Genomic DNA, 23,210 nt, shown 5'->3' on the forward strand with positions numbered 1-23,210 from the left:
CTTGACTTTGAACAGTGGCATTGTCATCACCAGTGAGGTTAAGTAGTGCCATCATGCAGAGCACATGACTGCAGTGTTTTTGGCATTCATATCCAACCACAGTAGCACCTAGGTTGACTAGCCTTATGCCACAATACGAAGCAAGCAATTCTTACCCTGCTTTCATTCTTTGGTATTGTTTCAACTCCTGTCAGTATATTACCTTTTTTGCTTTATAATTTTCTTTAATGTTTTGTTTTTCCTTGAAGGTGGTACTGAAAGGGAGGGTGGATATGTGAGAAATTAGTGAACACAGTTTGTTTTTATTGCTATTTTCTCCTTAGTATTTAATTCTTTCTTGACTGGTATTTTATTGTATAATTTATGAATGACTATTTTGACCCATTCTTTACAACTTGATAGTCTGGTGTCATGTCTGGGAGTATTTTTACCAGGCCCTTGATAGAGAGAGAGAGAGAAAAAAAAGGCACCCCCCCCCCAGGAGGAAATCACACCAGCCACGAGCCAATACATGCTGTAATTATCTAGTGCGGCTCAGAATATGACCTTGACCTTTACCTACTTTCACCAGTTTCAGACTCAGATTTTCATACCTACTACACACCTGTAAAATTTTGTGACGATCTCTTGAGCAGTTGCAAAGTTACCATGGTAACATACACACACATCTTGACTCATTTTCATCATTTTGAACTCGTGATCGATTTTGTTCCCTACTACACACCTGGAAAATTTTGTGATGGTACTTTGAGCGGTTTCAAACATATTGTGCTAACAGACACACAGACAGACTGAAGACAATACCAGCCTCATTATTGTGGCTGGTAAAAAGTTGTAAGGTGGTTGAAAATCCATCCAGGTGAACATGAAGAATATTGTAATGAGAGCAGCTGATTTCAGTTTGAATTAATCAGCGAACTGAGAGATATGATTTTAAGAATGAAATGAAAGATACAAAACTAGATGTATGTGGTGTTGTAGTGAAACATATTAATAATGCGCTGGGGTTGGTGAGTGGAAACGAGACTACTGTGTGGACTGAGATGGCTGGGTAATGTGACTGGGTCTGGAAGACAAATACAGTATAATCGTAAGACGATAATTGTTGCTTTTTTGCTGCCGAGGAAAGTGAAAAAGCTTGTTAGAGCATACTGTGTGAGTGCAAGATAAAATGGTGTACATTTGTATGTCTTTATGCACCAGTAAGGAAGAAGGGAAAGGAATGGAAGAAAATTTTGTTTTAGCCTCAGGTGAATGAGTGTATAAAAGAAAGACTACTGAAGTTAGTGTATGGAAGATATGAATGTAAAGGTGGACAGTGATGAAATATTATGGAAAGACGGGGTATGGAAGGAATAAGCATGGGGAGTTTTTAATAGAAGTTTATGCAGAAACAATAGTGTTCATAGCAAAGGTCTCTTGATGAGAAGACAAGTCATAGATATACTTGACGAAGTAAGAAAGATGAAAACAAACAGAAAACAGTTAAGTACAATTTATGAAAGTTAGATGAAAGGCTTAGAAAAGTTACAGATACTGATAATGTTATTAACAGGCTCATATCACTTTGCATTTGTAGCAAACCTGAGACTTGAAAATAGACTAAATGAAAGAAAGAAATGAAGTGGGAACTATTATTGGAAGAGAATGAATTTTAAGAACCAGAAGAATGAAACTGGCAAAAGTTAATGGTTAAGGCTGAGACAAATGTAAGAGTATTTTAGGATACAGAGGTATTGTACTGTAATGTAATATTGTGATGAAGGGTACAGTATATAGGTACAGTAGGCCCTCTTCTTGTGCAGATAAACTGTTAATCTAGGATACCATGCAAGTAGAGCCTGTGCATGTAGAGATCCATGATCCATTATAAAGATGTACTATGTTAACCAGCCATCCAACCTGACCCCAACTTGCCCACTCAAGGTTCTCTATGACCCCAGCTGGAGTACAGATACACTTCCCAAGGGTAAAGCCAACTGTACAGAGGCAAAGCAAAGATAAGACAGAGACTGAAATACTTGTAAGTCTACAGCAATAAAAAATAAGTAGGAAAAACTCACCTTAACAGGTAATGGTGGCCACTTTGCAGAACAAGGGGGTTGGGATCTGAGATGGGAGCTGAGGCTGGAACTACTTCAAATTCCTCACTGCAAACATTAGTCCCTAGGCTCAGACCCCTCAAAATCAGTGGCAGTAGCATCTGAGTAGTGTGCAGCAGTTGATGTGGTGGCTGCTGGCAAGGCATGTTAGGTAGATAAGGTGGGTTAGGCAGGTCAGGAGGGGGGAACTGGTGAGGTTACAGGTGAAAGGTACAAGATTAGAAGACTCTGTGATCGCTTTTTGATATTTTTATAGAGTTCACTTCGCACTGAGCGTAAGCTGCTGTCGATCTGGTCACTTAACCCCAAACAGTGCAGAAGGTTTAAGATGTTCAGTAGCCTGTCCCTAAACTTGTCTGCCAGGTGCAGAATGCTGCAGTAACTGACTGAATGGCTGCCGTGGTTGCAATGCAGGCTGTACCTCTGCCTGCTTTACAGCGTGTTGAGTCTGTGCTGTCTTCTTTGTTGCCAATGTCTTCTAAACTTCGGTCATTATATCCTCCATTGACATTTCAGTAGTTACTATAACATCCTTTCCCTCGTAAGATTAGTGAATCTTTCCCCTGGGGTGCTGTGGGCTGTTTTGACTGCAGCAGACAGTGAATTGAAGGCTGGTGATGGTGACACTGATGGATACTCGTGCGGCAGCATCTTCCTCTACCCATGTTTTGTCACATCAAGTGTACATTTCCTAAGGCCTTCACAATGTTTACAGAATTTTGTAGACTAACTTTTCCAAAATTCACATTAAGGCTAGGAAGGTGTTTTCTGCTTCCTCTTAACCCCTCCAATTCATCCCCACTTTCTCTCACCCTGTGCATATGCTTGCACATGAGCTGCAGATACCACCCCTTAAAGCATGAAATAATCTGTTGAGGGGCAAGAACCTAAGAAGAAGGTGGTGTTCATCAGGTGGAACACCACCTGTACTGAAGGGTGCCTACCAGTGAGGTAAGGAGGGAATGTCTCGGCCATTATCAATCACAGAAGAATCTTTAAGAGCAATTTCTTCATTTTCTACAGGAACTTTCATGTTGGGACTAACACATTGTCAAACCATTTTCATTTTACAGTTGCTGTAGTCCACCATTTCCTATGTATTGCCAGTGGATACTCAGTCACTCAGAAATTACTCCCATCAGTCACCTAAGCCAGGTATAATGATGAGTTATGAGTGGTTGCACTTTACACTCGCCTACAGAATTCACTGTGCAGACTTGGGTTAGGCATTCCTTACTTTCTTTAAACCCTGGAGCAGTATTTTCCTCTGAAGTTGGGAATGTAGCTAAATGGAGGGAGCAGTTTCAAAAATAAACCTGTCTTGTCCATGTTGATCATGTGGTACAGCTGATGGCCCCTTTCATCTACAATCTTATGAAGTTCTGGAGGAAAGGACTTAGCTGCTGCTTCTGTACCTACACTACCAGCCTCACCATGGTGCTTACCATTATGCTACTTGTAATGCCACACAAGATTCTGGAACCACCCTTTACTTATACTGAATGTAGGTATATTTTTGACCTACATCACACATGCCACCATATCACTGATTTCTTTGGTTAAGGGTATTTCCATAAAGTGGTATACTCTGCATTTTACTCCCTCTGCCTATAGACATAATTCATTAAAATCTTCTTAGTCTTCATTAAACACAATATTCACTAAACACTCTTGATTCTTTCGCACTGTTGTAACTGAGGATTCTTGCATGTAAGAAATCCGATGTGTTGCACATTCATTCATGGCTGTCCACATGATGCAACATTTCCTTCTTTGCTGCTAGGGACCACAATACACTGTGAGATGATACTGCAGTAACACATTTGAGACAGAGTGCACATCACTTGGGTCAACTTTAGCTGTGTGTCCCTATACTTAGTTGTACAGATCAGGATAGAAGGTCGTGCGGAGGATTCTGGGAGAATCAAGGCAGCCGTATGCCATGATACAGGCGATTGAATAATTCCTGCAGTCTGGATTGACATGGGCATCAGTTTAATCCAGTAGGGGGAAAAGACATCTGTAGCAAAGCTGTGGTTAGAATTCTTCTGTATCTACAGTGCTCGACAAAAGTATTGAGCGCCCTGCGTCCCTCCTACGAAACAAACCTTTCAACTCTGGAAAAACATGTAAATAATGCATTATATTTACCTTTAATGCTTGGTAGGGTATCCTTTGTGCTTCTTCATGGACCTGAGATGTCATGGAAGTGAAAGGGTGAGCTTCCTCAGGTGCTGGGGTGATATACTTGCCTAGGACTCACGAATGGCTGCTTCCAGCTTAGGCAGAGAGCTCACGTCCTTCCCTTGGAGATTCTTCTTTACGAGGTACCAGAAGTTTTCTATCGGGTTGAGGTCTGAGCTATTGCTTGGCCAGTCTTTCATGAAGGAGACTTCGCAGTCACGAAGCCAGTTGATGACAGATTTGGCTTTATAAGCAGGTGCACCGTCCTGCTGAAACACTCGTGCACCTGTGAGCTCGAAGGACTCAGGTAAATGATCACAAAGAAGCTCCAGGTAAACATCCTGATTCACTCTGCAGTTCTTGGGAAGCACAACAAGCTTCCCCAAACCCTTCCCAGAGAAACAACCCCATACCATTAGTGAATCAAGGTGTTTAACTGTGCTCTCCACATAACGGGGGTCAAGCAGGTCACTACCTCTGCGCTAGTACACGCATGCTCCTCGATTACAGGTAATGGTAAATGTTGCCTCATCAGACCACAACACTGACAACCATTGGTCCTCACCCCAGTTAAGGTACTTGTTAGCAAAGGCAAGCCTACGAAGTCGCTGGTTACGTGTAAGAAGAGGCTTTCTCACAGGCCTGTGGCTTGTGTAACCAAGTTCATAGACTCTTCGAGAAACTGTGCGCACTGAAACCTCACCAAACACTTCCGGGTTGCTCTCCTTAACCCCTAAAGTACTAATCTCATCGATCGGGCTTTTTGTGCAATTTCTTAAAAGGACGAGCAACACCGATTGTGCAACATCCACAAAAAACTGGCGGCAGCTGGCTCCACCCCAACTGTGACATAGATGGCTTCTAACCAATCAGAACTAAGTGTTGGACACACCAGAGAGGGGACTCAGGCAGTGGGGGTGTACCCCCCACCTCCCTCTTGCCACATCCCTCTACCCCACTACCTTGATGCTACCCTACCTCCCACAGCTCTTACCACCACCACCACCAACCCTTCCACCCCCTCCTCATGCATCCTCCCCCTCTCATGTGGATCCCCCCATGACTGGGGGAGGGTATTTCCCCCCTATTCTCCCTCCATGTCCCTGTACTCTACTGGGGCCCTTCCTTTGTGTCTGGTGGTGGTCTCCTCCCATCCCTCCATCCCCATACTCCCCCTTCTGGCCTTACGACCTCCCACCACCACCCCCAACCCCCCACCCCAACCCCTACCCTCATCCCCCCACCCCAACCCCTACCCTCATCCCCACACCCTAGCACGAAGTATCTTTACCTCCCCAGCCTCGAATATTGCATATTTTTTACACTTTATGGCGCACATTTTTGAATCATTACCTATAATTTATTCGTGTCTTTGCATACAGATACACACACCACAATTATTTTAGCTGTCTTTATCGAAACCCACTCAGAAAAGAAATTTTATTTTATGCTGACGCTTGCAAACATGTTGGAGCCTTCAAAAACGAAAATTAGCTAGATTTGACAGCTCAGAGGGGAGGGGAGATTAGGTGAGGGGAGGGAAGGGAGGGGAGGAAAGAGAAGGGAAGGGGAGGGAGGGAAGGGGACTGGAGGTATGAGGAGGGGAGGATAATTTGTACTATTTATCATATTTTTTTTAGGGGGTTCATGACCATTTTCCCTAGCTAGATTTGACAGCTCGGCAGGGAGGGGAGGGGGGAGGGGAAGTTAGGCAAGGGGAGGGGAGGAAAGAGGAGGGAAGGGGAGGAAAGAGGATTGAAGGTATGGGGAGGGGACAGGAGGGGAAGATAATTTTTACTATTTATCATATGTATTGGGGGCGTTTGTCACCATTTTATTTTTTCTAAGCACATTACAATGGTTTATAACACCAAAAAAAAATTGATTTTGGTGATTTTTGTACGTATTTTTGTGAAGAAAACAGATGTGAGGGGCGTATTTTCTTTCTCGCTGGGGCCATGACGGGTAACTATTATAAACTTTGACGGGCCATAGCTCAGTAACTATTGGGTCTAGGAGGGTGGGGTTTGCATTTTCAGGTGTGTAAATTCAAGCTCTATAAATCGGGCATAAAACTTTTAACCTTCGAGAAAGTCGAAAAATAGGCCTGTTTTTGCGGCCTGGGGGGCAGTCGAGGCTGGAGAATTGCGTACCCTAGGGGTTAATTTTCCTTGCACTCACACGAGGATTAGACTCCACTGCACGTTTTAACACATTAACAGACCTCGGGGAAGTTTTCCTGGGCCTACCAGATTGCGGTTTCTTTGTAAGAACGTCACCACTATTTTCCACTCGGTAACAGGCACACCACCTCTGCACTGTCGACCGAGCCACACCAACCAAATCACTAATTTCCTTCGTGGGGTGGCCTGCCTCCTTTAGAGCAATGATCTGTGATATTATTTCACTCGACAATTCATGGGTAGGGGCCATAATAAAGTAGTGAAAGCCAAAACACTGCGGGACACTAGGTAAAAAATGGCGCAAGAAGAGAGGGAGGAGCGGCCGGGTTCCTCTCTCTCACTCAGCCCGTAGGCAACTGAGGCGCCAGCCAACCAGCGTGCAGTAAGGCCTCAGGCTGCCATGACGTCATGCAAAACTTCTGGCTCAATTTTTTATCACAAAAAAGGGTGATTCTTTTTTCGCCAAAATTATTGCGCGCCCTGACATAGGCGCTCAATACTTTTGTCGAGCACTGAATATGCAGAAACTTTTGTTATGGCAGTATTTACCAACCACTGGCCCACTAATTATGGTGATCCTGGGCCAAGTAGGGCTGGAGGCCCACATTCATAACTCATATGACTGTAATATTCCTAAGCATATATTTAAAACTTTTCTATATAAATGATGTACTGTACTTTCACAAAATTGAGTTATGTTAACCCACCCCATCCCGACCACTTTTCCACCACTGACTCCCCCCAATCCCGACCATTTTTGGATTTTTTTTTTTTTTTTTTTTTTTTTTTTTTTTGTGCTTAAACCTCCGCTTTTGGTGAGAAACATCGAAAATTCATAGAGAAATCGCTCACCGGAGGTTTAAATTACTCGATACAGGTAGGAGTACCTCCTTACCTTACTGGGTTTTCTAACAGGGTGGCACCAAAGAAAACGAGTTCTGTGGGAGGATAACTATTTCACACCACTCATAAACGGTATTTATTTATTTACTTGGTATGAATTTATATGTAGTATGAGAGTATACTGTTTTTCAAGCAGTAATATAGGCATTATAAGCATTGTTTCACTCACTAACTCATCACCATACCTGACCTTTTTTTGCCACATTACCTGATCATCATTTCTGACTGTTTCTTCCTCTAATGCTATGTAAAGTTTGTCCTCCACATTGTCATTGATTGGGGAATCACTCTGGCCCTGAATTTCATACCGTGGCATGACATGGCTTTACTGGCCAGGTCACTGATAACAGGTGAATTGCTGAGACAATGGCGTGCAGGGGGGGGGAGGAGGTCATGCTGGGTAAGGCATTGTCCCTGCCTGGCATCTTGTAGAGGAAGGTGTCACGTGTATACGTACCAAAAATCACTCGCGAAAATTGAAAATTGTGCAAATTAGGGACCTTGCAATTGATTCGCGTTTATGTACGTCGACGAGATTGGCAGTGACAAAACATGTGGACGTTAAAGAACGTCGACGGGACGCCGCAGGTTAAACCAGTTATGCCATGTGAGTTATTAAGAAGGAATGTAGAAGACAACACCAGGGGTTGGTTTAGTAGTTCTCCACAATGTGCACTTAAAATAACTATAGATCATTTGAAATTGGTGATGAGCATTGTTATAGATGTCTGTCATTGCACTAAAACTGGGGAAGAGGGCATCATCCATTTCAGTGTTAAAATAACAAATATGCATATACAGGTAAGTGCAGTAGACTCTCGCTAATATAACAGACTAATTAGGGGAAAGGCAGGTTTGATAAATCTGAGGGTCCTCTCCTCTCCAGGTGGGAATTCAAGCACATGTTTGAAAATAAATGAGTACAGTATCATTTTCTAATACTAAAAATTAAAACTTTATCCATTTTACACTAACTTTGCCCATAATTTCACCCTTTTGCATCTTATTTCACATCCTAATCATATCACTTCTTCATGACTAGTTCAGTATAACAAAACAGCCCCTAGAATCCGAATTCCAGATTTCCAAAAATACCATTTTCCAGTAAGATTTTTGAAAGAGTTATTTAAAAAAAAAAAGGAAGAAAGAGTGGCAGGTGGGGGTGCTCACCATCCACTCACTCGATGTAGTGCTGCTTTGGGTGTCTGCCCTTTCCTCTCTTCCATCCTTCCTCTTCTGTCTTTCATTCTTTCCACTTCCTTCTCCCTAAAAGTGACTTTACACGCCCTCTTCTGTCTTTCTTTCCTTCATTCTTTCCTCTTCCTTCTGCCTATGGGTTACCCTTGAATGAATGACAAGCCAAATGGTTTCCTGTACACTGGGAAACCATTTACTACACTGGATGGTAACCGCAGAACCAGATTATGGCGCCTGGTGGTTTACTGGGTAATTAAGACGCTCCAATCGGATTGAGCCTGTGTGGGTTTATATCCAAGGGATGGTTGGGCACTCACCATCCATTCACTCAGTGTAGTGCTGCTTTGGGTGTCTGGCCTTTCCTCTTTTCTTTCTTTCCTTCATTCGTTCCTCTTCTGCTTACAGATGACTTTACACTCCCTCTTTTGTCTTTCTTCCTTCATTCTTTCCTCTTCCTTCTGCCTATAGGTGACTGTACATTGAGTGACAAGCCAAATGGTTTCCTGTACACCAGGAAACCATTTACTATCCTGGGTGGTAACCATATAACCAAATATGAAGTCTGGTGATTTAGTGGGTAATTAAAATGCTCCAGGTGGATTGAGCCTGTGTAGGTTTATATCCAAGGGGTGGTTGGGATTTATTGCTCATGTTATGCACTCAGGGATGAGTGAGGCTGGTCTCTCTCATATTAAATGTCAGGACCAACTTGCTTAACTCCGTGCTTACAGGGCAATGTAGGATTGGATGATAGATGAATGGATACAGGACCAACTTGCCTAACTCTGGGCTCATAGGGCAATGTAGGATTGGATGATAGATGAATGGATACAATGACATTTTTGCTTATGATCATTATAATCACGTATGAAGTCTCACCGGTCAGTGTATGAATATTTTTTTCACTTACACGATTGCCGATACACAAACTTAGTGTCATTTGCTTGTTCCAAAGTGGCTTTTGAACTCAGTCACTATTGGGTGCATTAGTGTCATGATGGAACAATAGTGAAGCATTGGAGTTCAGGCAGGAAGCTAGGTAAGTTCAGTGAAATGAAATACCATAAATACCAGCTTAGGCGAGTTGGAAACAAATTTTTAAACATTTTTGGTGGCAGTCAGGAAGTGAAATGCAATGAAGTGAAAATGACCAATTTCGATGAGTTGGAAACTTATTTTCAGACGACCCTTGGCCAAAAACACATCTCCATTGAACCTGTTGTATATGACCTGATATATGGTAAATTGTTACGGAAAAGATTTTTCCAAATGCTCCCTTATTGTAAAATGATAGCATGCTGTACACTGAAATGCTCTAGATATATGGTATTCAAAAAATGCAGAGATAGGGTGCCACAAGAAAGTTTTTAACTTGAGGCAGAGGGTGATGTTAAAAGAGGGAAATCATATGTAGTATAGGAGAAAAGAGTCAGGCAGTATATTGGTGAGAGAGAAGAAAGAAGAAACAAGAGTGTCTGAGTGACTGCGAGAGATAAATTGGGATGAAACAGCATGAAGACGACCATCCCCGTCGATGGGTTCCCAGGAGGGAACATTGCATTTTGAAAGACCAATAGTCATAAATGTTAGTACAATACTGTACAGAATTGTGGACTGTGGAAGATGTATGAAAAAGTTGAGTACATTGAGGGCTAAGAATTTCAATTTCTTGCATTGAAGAATGAGGGGAGGGGGGGAGAAAAAGAGACAAGAATGGGTAAATCAGCACATGCCACATTGTCTCCTTGAAGGGAAAACAAAGTGTTCAGATATACAGTGTCCAGTGTTAATAACAGTAGAAGTGGGTAGGGGTGCCCACTATCCACTCACTCAGTGTAGTGCTACCTTCACGTGACAGTAATCCAGTAAATTATTTGCTATGTTAGGAACTATGTATCAAATGGATGCCCATTGATCTAGTTTATTGCTCACTTACTGTTTCTTTGACATGAATGAGGCTGTTCATTCTTTACTTAAATGTCATGAGTTGAGCAGCTTACCTCCAGCCCCTTATATTCTTGATGGGGCCAATAAAAGATTGAATTATAGTAATACATGGAAATCATTGTGCACTATCATGGATATAATGTAATATTTTTAGTATTTTATATACACTAGTACTTCTTGCAGGAAAGATAAAATATTCATTACAGCCATCACTGTCTGTAAACAGTCAGTTATTTACAGAATGGTAATTATATGTCATGTTTAGGTGAAGGCTATGTGACAAGACAGAGTGGAGCCTCCTCGTCATCGTCATCCTCAGGCTATCATGCCAACAGTTCATCAGCTGGATCTTCCAGCGACGGCAACGGCAACGGGTCGAGTCACGCCTCCGAGAGTAAGGAAACACTGGTCACAGGTAATGCGCAAGCCACAAGGGAATTGCTGTTTGTTCCACTTTGGCAATTTTTACCAATGCAAGAAAATGCAATTAGGCTTTCCAGCAACCTGAACACTGTAGCACTGATCTGGTGTCAACAGTGGGATAAGTTCTGCATTTTATTATTGTCCACAGTTAGACACTGTCCTTGGCTCATATCAACTTGTTTAGTTTCCTTTCAAGTAGGCCAGAATAAATGGCATGTTTATTCATTATAATGTTTCATTGTACAGCTTACTGTAAAATAATGTCTTGTTCAAATCGAGTGATGCTCACTACCAAAACTGGTTATTTTGGAGAGATGAACTTTTCAGACATTATTATAAAGCTCTTATTAATCGTCAGTTTCCTTCATTCCTTTTTGGAAAAATATGTAATGGTAAATTTTGCACTGATAAGCCATATACAAAAGACAGTATGTGATTAAAATTCTTTAATGTTACAAAATTGCTTTAAAGCTGAAGGTTACAAAATGCAATAAACTTGGGGCTTTAGCATTTTCATAATATTAATTACAGTATATACAGTATAATGAGAGCAGTCCCACATTGTTTTATATTTAGCATTTATCCTCTGTGTTTCCTTTTTGTTGCATTGATTCTGTATTGTATTTTCCTCTTCCATAACCAACTACAGTATTGTATACATAACTGATGATGAGGCACAGGCCTCGCTCAGCACAGGAGCTAAAGAAATTACACTTATGTTTCCAAATGAAAGTTCCTTCAAACTTCACTCATAACATTAAGAATAAAGGTCAGTTTGGAAATACATTATATACAGTATGTTCATCACTCATCATGAAGGCCAGCATCAGATAACATACTGAAAAGAAGCCATCACATCTCTTCTTTCTTGCACATCAATCATAGTACAGTCAGATGTGGTAAGAGTAGGATGCATAATCTTTGAGTTAAATCCCTCCTTGTAAGGGAAATTTAGTTTTAGTTAGCTATGCAATGAAAACTAAGTTTTTTACTAAAGAAAACAGAAAAGCAAAATACAAGAATTTGAATTGTTCATCTGAAGTACTAACCCTTTAACTGCTGCCCATGTGAGAGGATGCTAAAGGTATCTGTTTAGCAAGATTTGTCCAAAACTGGACAGAAGGGAGCTGACACTTAAGGAAGTAGGCTATCTGTAGAGTTCATTTCTCCATCCCACATTATGTTTACTTAATGTAGACATGTTGTCTTCATCTCACATCACATTTATACAGTATAGTGATGTCTTCACTATGGGCAACATTGTTTTGGCATTGTACAGCATACTGAGGCTTATTTAAATATCTGTTCCATATAGTGAACCCTTGCTAAATGAACTAATTGGGGGAAGAGGCTGACGTTATATTCATAAATGCATTATATCTGTTTGATTATCCTCATTTAGGAACCCAGGTTCATTATATTCTTACCCTCATTCAGTGGTTACCAGATGGAATCATAAGTTTTCACACCACAATGAATGGTAGATGGTGGTGACCATCATCCACTCATTGGTGTAGTGCTGCTTATGTATTCCTCCCCCATTCTAGTTCTATCTCGGTGTCTGCCCTCCTCCCTTCCTTCCTCTCCGTTTCCTTCCTGTCAGTTTCATTACCCTTCTTTCCACTTCTGGTGGCTTAACACTGATGGTGGTAAGTGGTGGTGACCATCATCCACCCATTTGATGTAGTGCTGCCCACTTCTTCCTTCCCCATTCTAATTCTGTCTCAGTGTCAGCCCTCCTCTCTTTCCTCCTCTCCCTTTCCATCCTGTCACTTTTATTACTCTTCTTTCCACATCTGGTAGCTCTACACTGAGTGGCAAGCCTGATGGTTTCCTGTAACCCAGAAAACCATTTACAATACTGGGTGGTAACTATATAGCCAAATTGCAGGGTGAAGTGGAGCCTACTGTGGTGCTCCTCTTGACTGGGTGGAGAGACGTAAATGCTGTGTCCATCCAGGAACCAAACCTCAACCCTAACTATTCTCCGTGCCTGGCTATCATGAGGTACTGTCAGCCACAAGGGATCATTGGTTTACTGCATGGAATGACCCAGCAGAGGCAGTTACTTGCCTGCGGTTGATGGGTTTGCTCAGCCAGACGGACTGGGGTTGATCAGCAACACCACACAAAAACACTGCATCATCCTAAGTCAGAGTGTGGCATATCCTCAACATGGCTTGTGCATTATAATTCTGACAGGCAATATTTTCTGAGCTCTTAAGTGACCAATTGAGCATAGTGAGTGAAGAATAACATATACTTTAATCAGTTCATTTCAAGCAGCTGATTGATTGGCATCCACCACCACAGCAAAATAAAATGGATTGCATCACCTCGAGTCAAAGTGTCACAATTATCTTAAATATGGTCTGTGTACTACAATTCTGAATGACAGGTAACATTTTATCAGCTTTTAAATGATGAGAATGGAGTGAAATATGTGAAGAGCAATGTAAAATTATGGTAATGAGGCACAAAGTGGTTATTCGATTGGGTGACCATATTGACCTTGTATACCAAATTGGTGGGTAAGCTTAGAGTCCCATATTACGAAAAATCTGTATACAGTTATTTCATTTGATCAAGGGTTTACTGTAATATTATTACTGTACTGGTTGGATGAGGAGGAAATGGAAAATGTGAGTGCGTTTCAGTACTTGGGTAGTGTGATAAGTGGAAGTTTAGAGGGTGAAGTGCTTGAAAGGGTACAACAGGGAAGAAAGGTTGCTGGTTTCTTGAAAGCAGTGATAAGAAACAGGGAAGTGAGCATGGAAGTGAAAAAGCTACTACATGACAGCATTGTGATACTAACTCTAACATATGGAAGTGAAGCTTGGACCTTGTTGGAGGGACAGAAGTCAAGAGTGAGAGCAGTGGAAATGAGTTATTTGAGAGAGCCTGTGGAGTCACATGGAGAGACAAATTGACAAATGACGAAGTGAAGGATCACTGTGGTGTGGATGTGGATGTAATAGGATGCGTTAGGAGAAACACACTGAGGTGGTTTGGCCACGTGGGGAGCATGGAGAGTGTATGTGTGAGGTGGAGGCCAAGGATGAGATGGAGGGATGGAGTGTAGAGGTATATGAGGAGGGGGGTGCGAGCTAGGGACAGGGCAATGAAATGGTGGGGGACAGGGTGATTTGTTTGTGGCCACCCCTTACGGGATTAAGGCGTCTGGCAATGGATAGATAGGTAGAAGTCTCTTGTGGTAGGTAGGGGCACTCAGCATCCACTTACTCAATGTAGTGCTGCTCTCGGGTGTCTGCCCTTTCCTCTCCTCCATCCTTCTTTTCTTCCATCCTCTTCTCTCTTTCCTTCCTTCATTCTTTCCTAGTCCTTCTGCCTACAGGTGACTTCACACTCCCTCTTCTGTCTTTCTTTCCTTCAGTCTTTCCTCTTCCTTCTGCCTGTAGGTGACTCTACACTGAGTGACAAGCCAAATGGTTTCCTGTACACCAGGAAGCCATTTACTACTCTGGGTTTGTAACCATATAACAAAATTTTGGCGCTTGGTGGTTTAGTGGGTAATTACAACGCTCCAGTCGGATTGAGCTGGTTTAGGTTTACATCCTAGTGGTGGTTGGGGTTTATTTCTCACATAATGCCACTCAGGGATGAGTGAGGCTCCTACGCTCCTCATGGGGAAATGTAGAACTGGATGATGGATGATATTAAGTGTCTTGTGATGCTGGCATTTTTTTTTTTTTCTCTAAATTATGATTTATTCATAATTTGGCCCTTGTTGGGGCCACAAGTCAAGAGTGAGAGCAGTGAAAATGAGTTATTTGAGAGGAGCATGTGGAGTCACATGGAGAGACAGACAAATGAGGGAGTGAAGAAGCATTGTGGTGGGGATGTGGATGTGATTGGAAGCATTAGGAGAAACACATGGAGGTGGTTTGGCCATATGGAGAGGATGGAGAGCAAGAGACTGATGAGGAGAGTGTATGTGAGTGAGGTGAAGGGGGGGAGAGGGAGGGGAAGGCCAAGAATGAGGTGGAGGGATGGAGTGGAGAGGTATATGAGAGAGGGGTGTGTGGGCTGGGAGCAGGACAGTGAAATGGCAGGGGACAGGGAGACATGGAGGCGATTTGTTTGTGGCCACCCCATACAGGATTAAGGCATCTGGCAATAGATAGATAGATGGATGATTTATTCATTACCAGTACACAGACTGTAGAGAGACAGTTTTTAATTTCTCCCCCAAATCAATGCAGTTGAATCTTGATAGTTCACTGCTACAGGGAAGTGCAACAGACATAGCTTTCCAGTGTTAGAGTAAAAAAATTTGCATTTGATACGACATGTTGAGGGAAAAAAGTGGTGTTGCATGACAACAGCCTTGTGTTGCCAGTGAAAGGGTTACTGTAGAAAATTGAACTAAATTTTCAAATCTGAATGGTATGACAATCTTTTATGTTGTCTGCTTTAATACACACATAATGACATAACCCCTCAGTCTTGATTTTTTTTTTTTAATGGATATTGCATCTTAGTTTTCATTGCATAAAAGTGGTATGGAAAAATGTTTTATCACTTTATATATATATATATATATATATATATATATATATATATATATATATATATATATATATACTGTACATATATGAAATGTAGTTGGATTTCATTTTGTACCAGCATTTAATTACTACAGTACAGGTTAATTCAACTTCACAGTATTCATTTCATTTGCTGTTTAATTCATGTAGGTAAAAAATATTGAACCGTGACAAGTAGCAGTTGTATATGTGTGGCACACTGAGTTTAATCATAAGTCTTCATGTATCCATCTCATGACAGGTATCAGTATTTTAGCATTTATTAGCAACCATAACTATATACGTATTTGCAGAAAATTATATAATTTTTAGCTGCTTTGATTTTTAATAACTTTATCAGTATATTTTGCAGTTTTTCTGCCATTAAGTTTTGGTATTATGTACACAGTCCCAGAAGACTCAAGTTTCTTTCAAGGTGCTGAAAACAGAGGTAAGTTTGTACAAAATATCCATGTAACATGACAGGATCAGCTAGTACCAGAGTTATTCCAGTTAGCATGATTGCTTCTGTGGTGCGCAAATATTGCCACTGATTTCTCCCCCTGTACATGCTGTTGCCACTGCCTTCCACAGGATATGAGCAAAATATAGGGTTTTATGCTAGCGTGGGTGGGGGGAATCTTATTTTGACCTCTATTTTGGTAATTTGTTTCATCAAGGGTTTATTTGCTGAACAAACATTTGAGATAAGGGTATTGTTGTTTTGTGCTAAGTATTCTGTTTCTTGGTAATGTGTAATGCAAAACTGTCAAAATCATAACATAAGCCTAAGCTTGAAGTCAGAGAAATATCAACCCATAGAACTAAAAGTATCTTGTTGGAACTTTATTGTGTAAAAGTGGTAACAGCCAATCTCATATTACCTCCTATGCTCAAGGCTACTTGGTAACTATAGTCTGGTAGCTACAATTAAGGGTAGATGACAGGCCTGTTTCCCTTGATGACTATTACATGATCGGAAAAAACTCTTAGTGATCAAACTGACACTTGAGTCAAGACCATCACTCTAACGGGCATTCTAACTGCATGACTACAAGCATCTCATACAATGTAAATACTTGTAATGCATTAGTGTTTGAGCAAGGCTAGGATACCTTTATTTCCACAGTTGTTCAAATTTAATACTTTCACTCTAGGGAGATGTTTATTCTGTTACTCTTGTCACCAGTATACAATTTCATATAGCTCAGCAGAGACCTGTTATAGTGAAGGGGTCAATGAAGGTTATATCCAACCCCTCCAGCTTGAAAAAATCTATCCAGAGATCAGTTAAATAGTCTGGAGCTAGCAAGAAAAAAATATGTCACTGGAATGAAGGGATTAATGGGCGGTTTTATGAAAGTCATTAAAGGGAAAGGTCTGAAGGTTTAAATGGCTTCAGATAGGGAATGTGACTCAATTGATATAGATGTGTGGATAGAAGGAACAAAAATACTTTGCCCAGGCACACAGGAATTGGGTAATTTCAAGCGAATTAATTATAGTGGGGGAACTGTATCAGGTGAGGGTATGCAGGGGAAGTGACCTTAGTTTATGTGTACCTGGGCTAAGTAAGTGTCTCATTTCCTTTGTCTGCACCTGTACTTTAGTGCAATGGCAGAAAAAGAGAATGATATGGTGAATTGTGTGACAGAAAATAGTGGTTGATAATAGGAAGCCTTTTGAGCTGCAAGAGAACTGCATGAAAGTGGTTAGTGCTTACAGTAATTTTTCTGGGTGCAAGACCATGATGTGTTATACCTCAACAGGGATATAGTCTTCTGCCTGTAAATGTAACTATGGATTGAACAGTGGTAACTTGGCCTTGGGCCTCTAGAGTTTGAAGGAGTTGATATGGGGTGGGCTGTTACTATTTCAAAGTAATATTTTTGTCCAATGCAAATGTTAAACCATGACTCTGAATTTGTTGCCGAAAGATTTGAGTGATTACCCTACACCAGTGATGTTCATAGTCTGGTAAACCACAAGACTACCACAGATTAACAACTACATAATGGTTTAATGTTTTATCTTTATGTAATCATAAAACTGAAGCATAGTTTCTGTAAATACTATTAATTAATTCAAGCAGTGTGGGACTGCCTCTTTATATTAAACTTGGTAATGCAGAGTAGTAAAGCACAGTTTCTTGTATTTTTTACAGCTTGTTTAAATACTTGTAAATTGTAAGGGCCATTCAAACAATACAGTTGACAAATGACTAATAATGTATTACCAAGTTATTATTATTACTGTAAACAGTTTTTAAGGATTTACTGATGGTGGGAAAGATAAGATAGTTTTTAACCCTTACTGTATAATACTTTATCTTAAGGAGGGTGGGGGAAGGGGAACTCCAGGTAAAGGGGTAGGTGTCTTGGCTGACCCGAGGTTTTTTTTTCTTATGCTGTTTGTTTGGTGGAAGTTATAGTAAAAACAAACCATTTACTGGGTTCTTTGGGTACCATGTCTCAAGCTACATAAATTGTGCTAGGCATAAAATAGCCTTCTAGTGTATCAAATCTCTTGGGAGAGAAGGTTATTTTTGTTTAAAAAAAAAAAAAAAGGCACTACTTACCTTGTGAACCTACTCCAAACTAGTCTTGTGGGTTGCAACATGCATTGTGGGCACCATACATTGCATACTTGTTCAGTTTTGTGTCCATCCTAGCCTACATGCCCCTGTTTGTCCTTCAGTGTTCCTTGTTAATTTTGGCTTTTCAGAGCCTGGGGGGACTGGGTTTACAACGAACGATGAAAGAGTTAAGAGGAAGGATGGGACTGGAGTGTATTGGTGTTGTGATGTGGAGAGTTAGATTGAGATGGTCTAGGCATGTAGAGAGAATGGGGGATGACAGCTGGGTGCAAAGAGTGAGAAGTGTGAATGCTGGGGGTAGGGTTGCGAGAGGTAGACCAAAGCAGACCTGGGACGAGGTCATAGAGTGTGGCCTCAGGGATAAGGGTCTGAATAGGGAGGCTGCCAGATATCGAGCAGTGTGGAGGGCTGCAATTAGGTGACCAAGGCTGACGCATGCAAGCATGTTGGAGCCTTTATAAACGAAATAAAATGAAATGAAGGGCCTTTTCATGTGTCTTTTTGTACAGTCTGCCTGGCACTGCATTTTTTTTCCCCCCCAATCTGGTGACACTTTGCATTATAAAATACACAGTATATATACCCGGTATACATATATATATACAGTAATCCCCGTACTTTCCGGATGCCCACTTTCCGGACACCCCACTTACCGGACATTGTGGGCCTGGACCTTCCCCCCCCCCCAAAAAAAAATCCCCCCCAAAATCCTAATTTTTTCCTACCCGTAATTTGAAACTGCTGCGCGGCACCGAACAACTGTTACACCACAGACCCTTCACCCCTTCCTTCCTCCCCCCTCCCCTGTCAGGGTTGCCATTTGGTATTTTTCATTACCAAATGTGGGCCAATTTGGTAATGAAAAATTCGTTTGGTAATGAATCAGAATAATGCATTACCAAACGGATTTTTCACATGTATGAGGATACACAGGATGGACATGGTGGATTGTTTGCACTCTCAGATTAATCTGCTAGCCTATATAGCGTGAAAATAATCAACATGCTGTTAATTCCTGATGTCACTAACTAAGGAAAAACTGCCACTCTTCACCAGATTACTCAATTTTCAGCATCAAAGTTGTGTCTACTAAACTCCATTCATTTTATGTGCCCTCTGTGTCACTAAAAGGAAAGGAGAAATTATAACAACATTATTTTAGTCACTGCTACAAGGAAGAGAAGCTGTATTATAGCCAAGGAAAATAAAGAAATGGGCTGAGTCCACCATCTCGGTTTGGGGACGGTTATTTTTCTTTCCTTCCTTAAATATCGATAAGCTTTATTTTACATCCATTTCATGCATTTGTCAATCAAAACAAAATAAACAATGTTATGAGAAACATGTAACGATTCTTCATTAAGAAATATTAGCACGACACGGCTGTCTGGGGTGGGATGGATACAATGTCCAGTTTGGCCTCACAGCTTATCATCTTTTCATGCCTTTGAATGATCAGACTTAGTAATAAAAAAAAAAAAGGGGGAGGGGGGGGTACTTGGCATGAAGATATGTTAGACCAAAAGGGCTCTCCACAGTAAAGTCAGAGATGTATAGAGGATCCACTATTAACCCATCCTTATCTTCTTGGCAAGCAGTAGAGAAGGCAATACAGTACAGTATATGCAAAATTTCTTCTACTCTTCTCTTTGGGAATGGGCAGTTTTACTATGATAGAGGGCAGGCTGACTGGATGGTAATTCTCAGGACATTCCTGATCCCCTTGTAGAGAGAGAGAGAGAGAGAAAGAACATCAGGTAGTATTTGTGGCTGCGGCACCGTACCGAAAAAGGCCGGTAATTTGACGGGTTTAAAATAAAATCCTTTATATCCTGTATCAAAGAGGGTAGTACCATAATACTGTCCTTCCTCATCTTTGGTCTCCCCACCTCCTCATACTAGTTGCATGGGTATATGGAATGAAAACTAGAACAAGCAAGTGAAAAGTGCATGGTGCATGTAATATTAAGCCCATGCTGGAACTCACATGGCTAACCTGGTGGAGGTTCATGGGTTCAGTTGTGCCTCACAGGCATGGGCGCACCTAAAAATTTTCTAACGGGGGAGCCCCATAGTGAGGTGAGGTCAGGTAATCCGATAATTACAGGGAGGTCACATGCAGGTTTAGAGTCGGGGAGCTGCTGGCTCATGTGTTACTCTTTGTTTGTACCTTCCAATTTTTCATGTTTTGCTGTTCTCAAAATAAATATATATAAATTTTTTAAGGACCCAGAGAGCTAAAGGGGGGGCCTCGGGCCCATTGCCTCCCCCCCTGGTGTGCCCCTGCTCTCAGGTAATTCTTAGATGCAGAAGCATCTCTAGGAACAGCCTGGTCGGTCAGTCATGCCTAAACATTTTAACACACAAGGTGGTTCACTCTAGTGATGCTCTATATGGTGTTTCACTTTAGCACTGTAAGGATTTTTACATGAAAGTACTTCACTTTAGTGAAACCTGTGGTGCTTCACTTTAGCAAAGCCCCATAAGTTGTTGCATCTAACTAGTACTTCTGTACTTGATTATCAAAGATCATTTTTTCTACCAAACAGCGTAAAGTATTGTTTTATGTCGAGCAAATGAAGATCCCCTTCTCTAGCAAGTGATCTGAAGTACAGGAAGCTTTGTTTAGGATCATCATGGGATATGGAGCATTGAGACACTACACCCTTTAAGCCAGCAAATGGAGAGTTTTATAAAACCAGCTTATTTAAACAGATGAGACTATATGTCCTTGGGCCTTTCATTTGGGTATGCTAAGTATAGGGAAGGTCTATCCATACAAGTTTATTCCATTCGTTAACCCCTTCAGTTAAGTGTCTTCTTCACGTTAGTTTATTCCATTTCTTAACCCCTTCAGTTTTGTGTGTGTGTGTTTGCGCACGCACCGCATTCAGATCCTTTCTTCACCCGAGAATATACTGGAATGGTTAAGTAGATGTCCTAACCTCTTGTTATTCGAATAAAATCATGGTATCAAGATTAAGCTGATACAGTAAGACCTCACTATAACGGACTAATTGGGGCCCAAACCATTCCAAAAAATGCGAAATTCGGATAAAAGTGACATCCGGACTACCCCATTCTATTCCGGACTTTTTCTGATATATCAGACATTAGTCCGGATCGTATGAACGGTTTTTAAACTGTTTTGACTACCACTGCAGTACTGTACTGTGTTATAACTTCATTACATTAATCAAATGGTATAATATGTATAATAATTCTGTACTGTACACTGATAAACATATCTTTTATTTACATTATTGTGGTGAACAGAGCTGAAGTGGTCTGACACTCTGGACTGCTTCTGGCTTTATCGGACTTTTTCCGACATATAGGAATTTAGTCCAGTAGCTCCTCAAGTCCGATAAAAGCGAATTCCGGTCTATTGAAGTCCGTTATATCGAGATTTTACTGTATATATATATATATATATATATATATATATATACACAGTACATATATCATCATCATCTGGACCTCCTTTCCCACCCTAGGGGAGTAGCAGCATCCAGACAGCCTAAGTTCGCCCAGTCCAATGGACCACACTTCCATTCACTCATCATTCAAGCCCCCAGAATCCTGGATCTATCTGATACACCAAAAACATTCACAACATTCTGTAGCTTCACATAAACATACCCAGTAGAGTCAGTCCAGACCCTGTCAAGATAAAAAGGGGTGCCAAATCCCTGATCATACACTTCTTACAGCGTTCATCCAGCCAGCTCGATCTCTTGTCAGTCTCCTAGCCTCACCGACTTCCATACCCTCCTCACACATTCATCCACCACATCCCCCCACTTTCTGCTTGGCTTACTTCACGTCAAATTTGCTCAGATATACCTTTTTCACCACTCTATTGTTATCCATTCTCTCCACATGACCATATCATCTCAGTACACTCTCTTCGATTGTGGTGTCCACAGACCTTCTCACTCCACATCTTTCACGAATCACATTATTTTGTATCCTATCCACTCTGTATTCCACATACATTCCCATCTTCACTGCTCTTACTCTTGACTTTTCATTTTCATGCCACAACATAGTCTCACATCCATGTTAAAGTTGGCACTAACACTCCTTCATGTAAGCCTCGTGCAGCTGCAACACTCAATCCTCTGTTTCTTATCGACGCCTTCATAGCACCAGCTACTTTCCTTCCTTGTGTCACTCTACTTTCTACTTCTTTTGCACATTTTCCTATCTTTTCTATCACTGTGCCCAGGTATTTGAACTCTCTCACCAATTCCAGTCTCTCGCCATTCACTGTAACATCACACTAGGAGTCGCTTTCTCTCTCAGTAACTATCACTTTACTCTTTTTTACATTTCCTCTCAAGGCACAATGCTCACAGACATCAGCAAAACTTTGCACTAGTCTACCAAGTTCTGGTCGGTATGTGCAAGTTGTGCTGCATCATCAGCATACAACAAATTTGAGATATTCCATCCATCACCATTCATTACCAACGCCATCCCTCTCTCCATTACTCGTGTTTTTATTTCTCTCATCACGTCATCCGTGTATGTAATATATATATATATATATATATATATATATATATATATATATATATACTGAACAACCACGGGGACATCATCACACAACCTTGTCACATGTCCACACCGATCGTGAACCATTCACTTAGATGCCCATTTACCCTTACACATGCTTCACTACCATCATAAAAACTCTTGATAGTTCTTAGCAGCTTACCATCTACATCATACATGTGCAAAACTTTCCACAGCCCTTCTCTGTCTACTTTGTTGTATGTATGCTTTTTCCAGATCCATGAATGCCATAAACACCTTGTAGTCCTTCCCACAAGCCATCTTCACTATCTGTCTTACTGCAAATATTTGATCCACACATCCTCTGCCACTCCAAAAGCCATCCTGTTCATCACTTACCACGACTTCGGACATCTCTCATACTTTCTCTGTAATAATTCTTCCATATACTTTCCCTACCACACTCAATAAAACTTATGCCATGATAATTCTTGCACTTACTTTGCCGTCCTTTATTTTTGTACAGAGGTTCAATCACAGCCTTTTTCCATTCTGCTGGCACAGTTTCACCTTCCATGCCTTCTTACGTATCTCCAACAAGCATTTC

At 41.2% G+C, this 23,210-nt stretch overlaps 1 protein-coding gene across 3 annotated transcripts in view; it reads left to right on the top strand.

Moving 5' to 3' along the window:
• The window catches only part of LOC145412616 (uncharacterized), a 140,872-nt gene that overhangs the window by 113,683 nt on the left and 3,979 nt on the right, over nucleotides 1-23,210 (top strand). For all 3 annotated transcript variants that reach the window (XM_080282534.1, XM_080282532.1, XM_080282533.1), the window contains one exon: nucleotides 10,782-10,910. In XM_080282534.1, coding sequence (XP_080138660.1) covers nucleotides 10,782-10,910 — 129 coding nt within the window. The remainder of the gene's footprint in view (nucleotides 1-10,781; nucleotides 10,911-23,210) is intronic.

This window comes from Coenobita brevimanus, chromosome 93 (assembly GCF_032717465.1).
Source record: "Coenobita brevimanus isolate Jiangsu-jjx chromosome 93, ASM3271746v2, whole genome shotgun sequence".
Classification (NCBI taxonomy): Eukaryota; Metazoa; Arthropoda; class Malacostraca; order Decapoda; family Coenobitidae; genus Coenobita; species Coenobita brevimanus.